Raw genomic sequence first — 14,416 nt, 5'->3', positions numbered from 1 at the left:
TTAAAGAGTCGTATATGCAGTCTAGCTGGATAAAGTTTAAATCTATACACCTTAAATCTATACACGTTAGTACTTGATATTTCCATCCATGGAAAGAGGTTCTGACTATTTGCCCTATCTATGCCTCTCATAATTTAATATACTTCAATCAGGTCTACCGTCAAACTTTGGTGTGCCAGAGAAAATGGTCCAAGTCTTTCCATCCTCTCCTTGCAGCTCATTCCCTAATCCCAGTATCATTCTGGCAAATTTTACTGATTGTATGTCTCGTTGTCACCTTCCTCATAGCTAACAATGATCCAATTTTACATTTTGCTTGAGCTTTCTCCCCTTTGACCTCACATTTTCACACCTTACCCATCCATATCTCTAGATTCCAACTCCCCTGACTCAGTCTGAAGAAGGGCCTCGACCCGAAGTATCACCCATTCCTTCTCTCCAGAGATGCTGCCTGTCCTACTGGGTTATTCCAGCATTTTGTGTCAATTTTCAGTGTAAACTAGCATCTGCAGTTCCTTCCTGCACACCATTCTGGCAAACCACCTCTACACCATTTCCAAAGTGTCTACATTTTTCCTGTAGTAGGGTAACCAGAACTACATGCAATACTCCAAATGCGGTTTGACCAAAGTCCTATAAAGCTGCAAGTTTTTATTCAACAGCCTGGTTGAATTATAAGAATGAAATGGAGTTACAGCAGGTAGGTGCTCTCATACTACAGTTAGAGTTGTCCCATAGACAAATTTTCAATAATAACTGTACTTTCCTAGATTACACTTGGCCTTGTTTTACAGAAATATTTATCAGCCCATCTTGTGGTCATTTCGAAAAAACTGTGGTCAGCAATGAACAAGTGGCAATACCCTGTCGTTACACTTCCAATTACTGACAGAATTTCCATGGGATTTTGCCGAAACTTGCTCCGATTAGAAATTTAGTGCAGAATCCTCTAAAGTGCATCTTGGACAATGTGAGTTCTGACTCAATCAGACTGAAGAAACTCAACTGAATCTTGAAGACATTTGGATTTGTGGAAGTTAACATAAAGCATAGAACACAGAACAAGCCCCATGGCCAATGATGTCTGAACCAGACATGATGCCAAATTAATTTACTCCTGTCTGCCTGCATGTGATCCATATTCCATTCCCTGCATATTCATGTGCCTACCCAAAATCTTTTTTAAATGCCACTATTATGTCTGCTCCCACTACCGCGCTTGACAGCACTGTATAAATAAAATATTGCCTGCACATTTAGTTTAAACCTCTGAACTTAAAGCCATGCCCTCCAGGTTTTGACATCTTCACCCTAGGTTAAAAGTTCCTCAATTCTGACACTCCAGAGGAAACAAAACAAGTTTGTCCAGTTTCTTCTTTTAGCTCATACCTAATTCAGGTTGCATCCGGGCAAACCTTTTCTGCATTCTCTTCAAAGCCTTTAAGTGCTTACTGTAATTTAAAATTCCAGGATGATAATGTGGCAATATCACTTTTCACAACATTGCATGAGAATGGGGGATTATTAAGGTGTTTTCAGCCTTCAACAATTAGAAAATAGAACAGTCTGAAGAAAGGTATAGACCCAAAACATCACCCATTCCTCCTCTCCAGAGATGCTGCCTGTCCCACCAAGTTACTCCAGCATTTTGTGTCTATCTTCAGTGTAAGCCAGCATCTGCAGTTCTTTCCTACATAGAACAGCCAGCATAGGAACATAAGGAACACCCACATTGTCTATGCCAAGGCCAACTCTTAAAACTGCCTGCACATAATCCATATCCCTCCAATCCATGTCTAAAAACCTCTTGAATGTCACTATTGTATCTTCCTCCACCACCACCTCTGACAATTCATTCTAGGCACTTGCCATCCCTCTGTGTAAAAAAAAACCTGCCCTGCCAATCTCCTTTAAACTTTGCCTCTCTCACCCGTAAAGTTATGCCCTCTACCATTTGATATTTACATCCTGGGGAAAAGGTTTGTCCACCGTATCAATGACATCATTTTATATACTTCAATCAGGTCTCTCCTCATCCCACGGTGTAGACCATTCGGCCCATCGAGACAGCGCCGCCATTCAATGTGATCATGGCTGATCATCCCCAATCAGTACCCCGTTCCTGCCTTCTCCCCATATCCCCTGACTCCGCTATTTTTAAGAGCCCTATCTAGCTCTCTCTTGAAAGCACCCAGAGAACCTGCCTTCACCTCCCGCTGAGGCAGAGAATTCCAGACTCACCACGCTCTGTGAGAAAAAGTGTTTCCTCGTCTCCGTTCCAAATGGCTTACTCCTTATTCTTAAACTGTGGCCCCTGGTTCTGGACTCCCCCATCATCGGGAACATGTTTCCTCCCTCTAGCGTGTCCAAACCCTTAACAATAATATGTTTCAATGAAACCTCCAGACCATTTTACTATGTGCTGAAAGCAGTAAGAATCCATGGTTTTCCAACCAAGAAGTGAAAGCAAAACTACCCCACTAAGGGTAATTAATAAGAATGCACAACGTCTTCTGGCTTGAATTTTATTACACAGATATTTTCTCTTCAAACTACCTGGACATTTCAAATCAGCCTTTTCCCATTCGATAATTGTATAAAATAAAATACTGTTCAGAATGTTAGTGACATTTCATATAACAGATAAAAATCAATAGATTTTGACATGTTTCTTATTTTCGTCATATATAATGATTTGTCTATATTTGTTGCTGTTCCTTACCTTCTTTAAGTCTGTTGTTGGAAGAACTAGACATACATTGAGCGTCATTTTTCCATATGTCAGCGGTTGTAAGTCATGGGCAATGGCCTCAGGAACAGCCAAAATTATGGAGAGAACCCAAATACCGATGATCTCTAATGCAGTCAATAGAGGTACTCCGATCCCCTGAACACGGCTCCAGGAGACAACAGCTCTGTATCTGTTTCATAAGCACAGAAATCTCTGTTAAATTTACATAAGCATTATTTAAAACTGTATCCTCTCTAACCTGTACACAGAGAATAAGGCCAAAGATGAGATATGTATAAAAGTGATTCATTAAGCATCAATTGCATTGATAGGTTACAAATAGGAACAAAGATCTTTGATCAGTTCACCAACACAGCCCAACATTGTCATAGAGTAATGGAGACACACAACACAAAAACAGGCTCTTTGGCCCAGCCTGACCAGGTTTTAAAACTGAGCTTGTTCCATTTGCCTGCGTTTGGACCATATCCATCGCATCCTTTCCTATCCATCTACTTCAAATTCCTGGGCATTAACATCACCAATGACCTGTGCTAGGCTCAGCATCTAGATGTAGTCATGAAGAAGGCGCAACATGCCTCTGTTTCCTTCGAAGGTTAAAGAAGTTTAAAGAGATTCATTATGTCTCCAAATACTTTAACAAACTTTTCACAGATGTACTGTAGAAAGTATACCGACTGTTACATTGGGGGCTGGCCCTTGAAAGACTAGGCTGAGTCCACCACTCTTTGCAGCCTCTTATGTTCCTGTGTGTTGTAATTGCTAAACCAGCCCCAATGTAACCAGTCAGTATACTTGTTAAAGTATGTGTTACATTTTAAGTATATTCCCAGTAGTAATGTGTGGGAAAGAACTGCAGATGCTGGTTTAAACCGAAGATAGACACAAAATGCTGGAGTAACTCAGCGGGACAGGCAGCATCTTTGGAGAGAAGGAATGGGTGACATTTCGGGTTGAGACCCTTCTTCAGACTGATGTCGGGGGAGAGGGAGATACATAGATAAGGAAGTGTAAACTGGGACAAGGTATCAGCATCAAAGCAAAAAGAGATAAAATGTAGTCGGAGACAGTAAGACTGGTCAGAGAACTGGGAAGGAGGAGGGATGGGGAGCGAGGAAAAGCAAGGGTTACTTGAAGTTAGAGACGTCAATGTTCATACCGCTGGGGTGTAAGCTGCCCAAGTGATATATGAGGTGCAGTTCCTAAAATTTGTGCTGGGCCTCACTCTGACAATGGAGGAAAGGTCAGTGTGGGAATGGGAGGGGGAGTTAAAGTGTCTAGCAACCGAGAGATCAAGTAGTTTAGGCGGACTGAGATATTCAATGAAATGACCCTGCGCTTGGTCTTGCTGATAGAGAAGAGTCCACACCTGGAACAGCGGATACAGTAGATGAGGTTGGAGGAGGTGCAAGTGAACCTCTGCCTCACTTGAAAAGGCTGTCGGGGTCCTTGTTAAGTATTAATGCAAATTAAATATGCATGGCTTTGGAAGGAAAATTAATCCACTTTTCTAGTTTCCCAGTTCCCCGTAAAATTTTGATCTGTTTCTCAGTCAGTTAATAGACATAGCACGCTGACTTCTGCTTCTGTGCTGCGAGACCCGAATTAAATGAGCTGAATGGAGCACCAAACACTAGATGAAAATGTGAACAACCTTTACACTACCTGCCATTTTCTTCATGCATTCGCAGCAACAGAATACTGAATATGCTACAGCTACTTTGCAACACAAAGACCATCCGGATAAACTCAGGAGGGTTGTGATAAAGAAAGAGGGCTCAGAAATATTAGGCACTGAAGGTGTCACAATGGCATAGTCGTAGCGTTGCTGCCTTACAGTGCCTGAGCATAATTGTGTATGCTTCATTGATTTCATCTCTCATTCTTCTAAACATTACAGAGAAGAGGACTAGAATACCCAATCTCTACTTTTATGACAGTCCCGTTCACAGAACCCGTCTAGTGAATCTTCACTTCGTTTCCATTATATTAATTATATAATTTTTCATCCTATCTGCCGTGATGTAATCTAGTCACTCAACTCATCGATATTCCTTTGAAGCCTCTTTGCCATCCTCACCGTTATATATTTTTCACTTACTTTCTTGTCATGAGCAAACTTGGAAATGTTACACTTAGTCCTCTTAGTCAAACTATTGATTTAGACGGAGACAAAAGGAACTGCAGATATTGGAATCTTGAGCAAAACACAAAAATGCTGGAAAAACTCAGTGGGTCAGACAGCATCTGTGGAGGGAATGGCTAGGTGATATTTCAGTCTGAAATGGGGACCCGACCCAAAACCTGTCTGACCCGTTGAGTTACTCTAGCACTTTTGGTTTTGCAATTGACATAGTTTGTGATTTTTTGGTGCTCCATGCGTCGCACTGTGTCACTCCATGAAAGGCATGTTTATTCCCTCCCCCTCCCTCTATTTTCGATCTGTAAACCAACTCTCAATCTACACTACTATATCGCCCCAATTATTTTCTGGGACCCCATCAAAAGTCTTCAGAAAATCCAAATTCACTTGGATCCTGTTATCTACACCACTAGAGACATCTTAAAAGATTGGTAACACTTTTTAAAATTCTATTCACTATTGTTTTCCAAGTGTCTTATTTAAACTGTAGCAATTTAAATTATTGTTGCAATCATTGCAAGCATTCACCAAAACATTATTTATTTGCTTGAACATATGCTCAATATGTTTGTATCAAACATTTACTCTGCTTATTAGGAAGTGCTAACGCATTTGGAATTAATTGACTACGCAATGAAGTAAATTGCTTCAATATGTGCCATCATGACACATGCGTGAGATACCATCATGAGGAAATTATCCGTACTTTTCTGGTTCAACTCATTCTTGGGTTAAAAAATGTTTGCCAAAGAATCTTTCCATCATGACAATGCCACCTCAAAGTTATTTTTCTCTCGGTTCAACTGAACATAATTCGTCAGCCATTTGTTTGTTTCAACAGATGCTTGCAGGACATTTTGCAGCAGAACAGCCTGGAAATTGAATGAAAATTCTTCAGATCCCACACTATACATTCAGTAGAAAATTACCTAAGCCTACGTTAAAAAGAGTAGGTTTATCAAATCATTTTAGGAAAATTACATGGATCTCCTGTTGAACAACCCAAAACTCCCCCAACCAACAATTTGCAGTGCATTGTTACTTCAACCCAAACCCCTTCAACCAAACAACCATTTGCAGTGCATTTTTACTTCAACCCAAAAAAACCCAAACAACCATTTGCAGTGCATTTTTACTTCAACCCAAACAACCATTTGCAGTGCATTTTTACTTCAACCCCAACAACCAACCATTTTGCAGTGCATTTTTACTTCAACCCAAACACCATTTGCAGTGCATTTTTACTTCAACCCAAACAACATTTTGCAGTGCATTTGCACTTCAACACAAAAAAACCCCCCAAACAACCATTTGCAGTGCATTTTTACTTCAACCCAAACAACCATTTGCAGTGCATTTTTACTTCAACCCAAACAACCATTTGCAGTGCATTTTTACTTCAACCCAAACAACCATTTGCAGTGCATTTTTACTTCAACCCAAACAACCATTTGCAGTGCATTTTACTTCAACCCAAACAACCATTCGCAGTGCATTTTTACTTCAACCCTAACAACCATTTGCAGTGCATTTTTACTTCAACCCAAACAACCATTCGCAGTGCATTTTTACTTCAACCCAAACAACCATTTGCAGTGCATTTTTACTTCAACCCAAACAACCATTTGCAGTGCATTTTTACTTCAACCCAAAGTGCATTTTTACAAACAACCATTTGCAGTGCATTTTTACTTCAACCCAAACAACCATTTGCAGTGCATTTTTACTTCAACACAAACAACCATTTTTTTAGTGCATTTTTACTTCAACCCAAACAACCATTTGCAGTGCATTTTTACTTCAACCCAAACAACCATTTGCAGTGCATTTTTACTTCGACCCAAACAACCATTTGCAGTGCAATTTTACTTCAACCCAAAAACAACAACCATTTGCAGTGCATTTTTACTTCAACCCAAACAACCATTTGTAGTGCATTTTTACTTCAACCCAAACAATCATTTGCAGTGCATTTTTACTTCAACCCAAACAACCATTTGCAGTGCATTTTACTTCAACCCAAACAACAATTTGCAGTGCATTTTTACTTCGACCCAAACAACCATTTGCAGTGCAATTTTACTTCAACCCAAACAACCATTTGCAGTGCATTTTTACTTCAACCCAAACAACCATTTGTAGTGCATTTTTACTTCAACCCAAACAATCATTTGCAGTGCATTTTTACTTCAACCCAAACAACCATTTGCAGTGCATTTTTACTTCAACCCAAACAACCATTTGCAGTGCATTTTTTACTTCAACCCTAACAACCATTTGCAGTGCATTTTTACTTCAACCCAAACAACCATTTGCAGTGCATTTTTACTTCAACCCAAACAAACAAACATTTGCAGTGCATTTTTACTTCAACCCAAACAACCATTTGCAGTGCATTTTTACTTCAACCCAAACAACCATTTGCAGTGCATTTTTACTTCAACCCAAACAACCATTTGCAGTGCATTTTTACTTCAACCCAAACAACCATTTGCAGTGCATTTTTACTTCAACCCAAACAACCATTTGCAGTGCATTTTTACTTCAACCCAAACAACCATTTGCAGTGCATTTTTACTTCAACCCAAACAACCATTTGCAGTGCATTTTCACTTCAACCCAAACAACCATTTGCAGTGCATTTTTACTTCAACCCAAACAACCATTAGCAGTGCATTTTTACTTCAACCCAAACAACCATTTTGCAGTGCATTTTTACTTCAACCCAAACAACCATTTGCAGTGCATTTTTACTTCAACCCAAACAACCATTTGCAGTGCAATTTTACTTCAACCCAAAAACAACCAACCATTTGCAGTGCATTTTTTACTTCAACCCAAAAACTCCCCAAACAACCATTTGCAGTGGATTTTTACTTCAACCCAAACAACCATTTGCAGTGCATTTTTACTTCCCCAAAACCCCCCAAACAACCATTTGCAGTGCATTTTTACTTCAACCCAAACAACCATTTGCAGTGCATTTTTACTTCAACCCAAACAACCATTTGCAGTGCATTTTTACTTCAACCCAAACAACCATTTGCAGTGCATTTTTACTTCAACCCAAACAACCATTTGCAGTGCATTTTTACTTCAACCCAAACAACAACCATTTGCAGTGCATTTTTACTTTAAAACAACTAACAACCATTTTTGCTTCCAGACCATTTTACTGCAACTCAAACAACCATTTAGAGCATTTTACATCAACCCAAAAACAACCATTTGCAGTGCATTTTTACTTCCACCCAAACAACCATTTGCAGTGCATTTCTACTTCAACCCTAACAACCATTTGCAGTGCATTTTTATTTTAACCCAACCCCCCCCCCCCCCCCCCCCCTCTGCAATACCTCCCCCTCCTGCCAGCGGGGGCAGCAGAGAGAATGGCAATTAAAAAAACCCATTAATATCTGTCTGATTTGTCATCAATGGGAAAAATCCTCCGGACCCGCAAGGCTGAGAGTGGTTCGGAGCGAGATGGCCAAAAATGAGGGCCGTAGGTGGCAGCATTCTCTCAGAAATCACAGCACAGCGAGCCAAAAGAGGTCAAGATCAGACTTTTAGTAATATAGATTTCCACATATTCTATGTGCAGGCAAATAAAGACTGGTATTTCATTTCATCTGAACTACCCCATTTGCTTGTGCTGCTGCCTTCAGAGATCTCTGGGCATTCAGTATATAGCACTTCCCAAGATCCTTTCATTGATTGTGTAACTTCATTAGTTCTACCAAAATGCATCATATGTTTCCATATTCCCATATGATGTGGAAAGAACTGAGTCAGGAATGTGGTGGAAAACTCTTCACCTGTCTGGATGAGTGCAAAGTCAACAGCACTCAAGAAATTTGACATTGTGCAGGACAGAGCAGCCCACTTGACAGACACCCATCCATAACCATTCACTCACTCCACCATCAGCAGTGGCAGCAGATGTGCCAACTACAAGATGCACTGCAACAACTCACCACAATTCCTTAGACAGCACCTTAAATACCCATGAGCTCCACCACCGAGGACCAGAGCAGCAAAACCACCTTCAATCCACACACCATCCTGACTTAGAAATATAATGTCATTCCTTCACTACAACCGAGTCAAAATCCTGCAACTCTCTCTCTTACAGCCTTGGGGGTATAACTGCACCTCGAGGGCTGCAGTGGTTCAGGAAGGCAGTTCACTTCCACCTTCAAGTTCAAGTGAGTTTATTGTCATGTGTCCCTGTATAGGACAATGACATTCTTGCTTTGCTTAAGCACACAGAAATTAGTAGGCATTTACTACAAAACAGATAAATGTGTCCATATACCATGATACACACATAAATATATACACACATGAATAAATAAACTGGTAAAGTGCAAATAGCAGAAAGTGGTTATTAATAATCAGAGTTTTGTCCGAGCCAGGTTTAATAGCATGATGGCTGTGGGGAAGTAGCTATTCCTGAACCTGGTTGTTGCAGTCTTCAGGCTCCTGTACCTTCTACCTGAAGGTAGCAGGGAGATGAGTGTGTGGCCAGGATGCTGTGGGTCTTTGATGATACTGCCAGCCTTTTTGAGGCAGAAAATGCGATAAATCCCCTTGATGGAAGGAAGGTCAGAGCCGATGATGGACTGGGCAGTGTTTACTACTTTTTGTAGTCTTTTCCTCTCCAGGGCGCTCAAATTGCCGAACCAAGCCACGATGCAACCGGTCAGCATGCTCTCTACTGTGCACCTGTAGAAGTTAGAGAGAGTCTTCCTTGACAAACCGACTCTCCGTAATTTTCTCAGGAAGTAGAGGCGCTGATGAGCTTTTTTGATAATTGCGTTAATGTTCTCGGACCAGGAAAGATCTTCAGAGATGTGCACGCCCAGGAATTTGAAGTTCTTGACCCTTTCAACCATCGACCCATTGATATAAATGGGGCTGTGGGTCCCCCTCCTACTCCTTCCAAAGTTCACAATCAGTTCCTTGGTTTTGCTGGTGTTGAGGGCCAGGTTATTGCGCTGGCACCATATGGACAGTTGCTCGATCTCCCTTCTATATTCTGACTCATCCCCATCAGTGATACGCCCCACAACAGTGGTGTCGTCAGCGAACTTGATGATGGAGTTCGCACTGTGGTTGGCTACGCAGCCATGGGTATAGAGTGAGTACAGCAGGGGGCTGAGCACGCAGCCTTGAGGTGCTCCCATGCTGATTGTTATCGAGGCTGACACATTTCCACCAATACGAACAGACTGTGGTCTGTGGACGAGGAAGTCGAGGATCCAGTTGCAGAGGGATGCGCAGAGACCCAGTTCTGCGAGTTTGGTAACCAGTTTGGAGGGGATGATTGTGTTGAATGTGGAGCTGTAATCGATGAATAACAGCCTGACATATGAGTTTTTGTTGTCCAAGTGGTCCAGTGCGGAGTGGAGGGCCAGCGAGATCGCATCCACCGTTGATCTGTTGTGGCGGTAAGCGAACTGCAGTGGGTCCAGGTTTTTGTCGAGGTCGGGGTTGATTTGCACCATGATCAGCCTCTCAAAGCACTTCATCACCACCGGCGTTAGTGCCACTGGTCGATAGTCATTGAGGCACGTCACCTTACTCTTCTTGGGCACTGGTATAATTGATGCCCTTTTAAAGCAGGTGGGGACCTCAGACCTCAGAAGTGAGAGGTTGAAAATGTCCGTAAAAACTCCCGCCAGTTGGTCCGCACAGGTTTTTAGAAAACGACCGGGTATACCATCAGGTCCAGGTGCTTTTCAGGGGTTCACCTTCTCAAGGACAATTAGAAATGAGCAGGTAAATGTAGGCGAGAGCTACAAAGCCCAAGTCCCATGAATGAATAAAAAGTATTTGCTGAGCCTCAGACTAATCATATTCTCCATTAGTTTTCTCCCCACATTCTCATCAACTCCCCCAGATGCTACTCAGATCAATTTACAGTGTCCAATTATCCTACCAACCGACATGATTGTATAACATTGAAAGAAATTGGAGCACTTGGATAGCCAGGGAGAACGAGCAAAAGACAGCACCAGAGGCCATGATTGAACTTCAATCCTTGGAGCTGGGAGGCAATAGCTCTACTAACTTTCAAATGGGTCTGTACGGGTCTTAATAGTAGGAACGGATATCAATGGGTGTCATGTCATCAGATGTCATTACATCTTTGAAAATAAGCTTCTCTTTCGTTTGAAATGCTACACTGACTTTGAATACATATTCTTTTTTGGATCTCAGAGTAATTATATTCTCCATTAATTTTCTCCCCATAATCAAATCATCTCTACATAGACACTATTCGGATCAATTTACAGTATCCATTTAACCCAGCAACCAACATGATTTTATGATATGGGAGTAAATCGGAGCACTTGGAGGAAATACATGTAGAGCCTGGGAAAACGAGCAAACTCGTGAAAGAATATCCATTGGAATACATTTTTAATCTGATAATAAATTAAATAATTAAGGTGGTAGACACAGAATCCTTCACCGAGTCATTATTAACACAAGGTACAGATGTTCAAAATCACCTCAGCATGTGCTGATAAGCAATAAAAAGCAACGCTATTGCTGTGAGAACAAACGTCGCAGAGGTTGAAGAGCACGCACTCTCTATGGTGTCCTATCACAATTTGTTTTACTTAATTCCAAGGAAAGAGGTCAAAATTGAAATTCCACAGCCCTGGAATGAATTTATGGAGCAGGCAGGTTACATGAACTACTGAGTGACAGAAACCAGATGTTTTTTGCTTTCCACTGCATTGCTAATGTCACCGAGCATTCCATAGAAGGAGGTCCCATTACTTCCTATGTCTATTTCCATTTACACAGCAACAACAGTGGGACCATATCCAGTGTATTGTGAATTAAAACTGCTCTGACAGACCAGGTGGTGGATATAAGATGAGCTTGCTTGGGGGATTCTCCTACATTACTACTGTAACATCACTGATGTATTGACAATAGGCTCTGGCTTGGACAGGATCTCCTTTGGGTTCTGAAACTGAAGACAGGAATGGCAATTGACCTCTGCCTGTGTCTATTGTCCTTGGGATAACCAATAAAACAACCCTATTTTTACATTTAGGTTGATCTTTCCTGCTTGTTCCAATCTCAGAGCTTAAAGATCATAAATCGCTTCTGGGCAGACAACTGTGTAGTGTCTCTACAGGACTGGGTACCCGCCTCTGCAATTTATGAGACCCTCATTGCAGGGTGATCAGGTCAAAACAGCAGGGCTTATTTAACATCAGCCACTGATCCATTTTCTCATTATCTGAACCTGGAATTGCAAACAAATATTTCCAGATAATTACAGATAATCAGATACTCCATAAGTGCATAATTTTCATCATTAGTCCCTTCCTTGGGAAAAATGCATATTTTTTAAAAAATGACAACTTTTGAGGTATAAAGATTCACATTGCAAATTTATTCAGTGGAGAAATTTTCAGTAAAATTATGGATTTGCCTCAGACAAATCAATGAAGAAATTAGGCAAATTATATTTTTTGCAAAGTCATCTTCCTGAGGATTCAGAATTTTTTTGAAAAAGATACGTGGTTTGAAACTTTCTCAAGATTCTGGTATTTTTGACTAAAGCCTAGGATTTCCTTTTGAACACTTTAAACCACTTCCTTTGATTTTGCTGAGGCTGCCTTCAGTTCTCTATTTAAAAAAAAAAACAAGCAGGAGTGACCTGCACTCTCAATAATGGAGGTTTCATTAGAAAACAGAAACACTATTCCAACCCCTATAGATCCAGCACCAGAGGTTAATAAGCAAGCCCTGAATAATACACTGCAGCTTTCAAGAGTCAATAGTCTTATTATTATTGGCTACACAACTTGTATTCAATAGACACCGATGGTTTACATCTCGAGTGAATCTGTGCCGGAACTGTTGATAACATGTAATTTAATTACATTTTGTGAACTTGACCCGAGTTCTTTTCTTACTTTTAGAATTCTTTAACTTCAAAACTATTAGGAAAAGAAAGTGATGCCAGGAATGTACAATACACTCCAGAGTCAGGAGCAGTCATTAATAATGATCATGCAAACTAAGCTGAGCTGAACTATGGAATAGAGCGTCAATTTAAAGTGGTGAGAAAATCTCATTTAAAATAAAATCAAGCAAGAAAAAGTGGCATTCGCTGCTTAAACTGCAGTGGTAAAGCTTAGAAATATTTGACTATGAAATGGGACTCAATAGCTCTTGTTTGCACACTACACTTGCTAATCTAGCTGAAATTTTATACACAGCCCTTGCGTACACTTCTTAGCTTGACTTTTCTATTTTGAAGGGTGCAGGCACCATACACACAAACCAGAAGCAAGCGGAGTTGCCACTTGGTCGTCCCAGGTCTCCATGAAGCTGAAATGATGCCACGCTGCCAAAATGGATTTGAATGATCCAGCAAGCACATTTTATTCAAACTGAATGAAGCACAAACTGTTTAGCAAAAGGAAGAATTTCACCCATTTAAATTATTTAAAACGATCAAGTTCCTGTAGGTTTCTGACTGGAAGAAGAGTAGGTCGCGCTGATTTACCATTTGATTTTTAGATGACGTTGGAGTTTAAGAAGTACTGATGGAGTACTGCAGCTGTAGTTTTCCAAGACTCCAGACTAATCCTGTTGCTGCCAGATTTGGGCATTTTGGTGACCAATGCTTTGGTATGTGGCAGGAAAGGGAGAATGAGAAGAGGAGAAGGGCTCTTAGGCACTACTGCTCCTTTTGAACCACAGGGCTATGGATATCTGGTACTGATGCTCCTATAATACTGCTGGGCTATGGACAATAAAATGTTGCCCGTACCATAGAACTGTAGGATTATGGGCAACTGTGTTACTTCTACTGTTGCTAAAGCTGCCAGTAATCACCTTGGTCCAAATTTGATGTCAAAGCAAAACACGAGCTGAAGTGACGATTAGATAATGCATATACTAGTCCAACGTGTGTATAACTACTGCCAATTTTTAAAATTAACTTCTATAGTTAACTTCCAAAGTTCGTATCATAATCGCTAATCACACAAGTCTCAAAAGCAACTTATATATAATAAGTTGTTATGGGATCATTTATATAATTTCTTTATCCATTCCTGTTCCTTTTGCTATCTGGACACTATTCAGGCATGGACTGATAAAGTTGATAGGTTGCAAGTGACATTTGCAACACTTAAGTACCCAGACAATGGCTATCTTCAACAAGAGACAGTCTAATTACCTCCACTTGATATTCAATCGAACCACCCTTTAAATTGCCCACATCAAAATCTAAAATATAAACTCAATAGCTGCCATGTTTATAGTTATGAGCAGTTTATAAGCTGGATATTCTGTGGCAAGTTTGTGATTCATGAAATCTTTCCACCTTCAAATAAACACAAATTGTCAGTGGGATGGAAGACCTGTCACTTTACTAGATGACCGCATCGCTCATAATAATTTAAAAAAAACTCAGCACCAGTCTGGACAAAATTCGTGATCAGCACTCCATTCTCTACGCTAAACATCACCAACTGTCC

General features: G+C 40.6%; 1 protein-coding gene across 2 annotated transcripts in view; it reads right to left on the bottom strand.

Moving 5' to 3' along the window:
• Positions 1 to 14,416, bottom strand: part of ednraa (endothelin receptor type Aa) — a 92,195-nt gene that overhangs the window by 21,643 nt on the left and 56,136 nt on the right. For both annotated transcript variants that reach the window (XM_055646497.1, XM_055646489.1), the window contains exon 3: positions 2,723 to 2,921. In XM_055646497.1, coding sequence (XP_055502472.1) covers positions 2,723 to 2,921 — 199 coding nt within the window. The remainder of the gene's footprint in view (positions 1 to 2,722; positions 2,922 to 14,416) is intronic.

Source organism: Leucoraja erinacea, chromosome 1 (assembly GCF_028641065.1).
Source record: "Leucoraja erinacea ecotype New England chromosome 1, Leri_hhj_1, whole genome shotgun sequence".
NCBI lineage: Eukaryota > Metazoa > Chordata > Chondrichthyes > Rajiformes > Rajidae > Leucoraja > Leucoraja erinaceus.
This window is presented reverse-complemented; position numbering and strand designations above follow the sequence as displayed.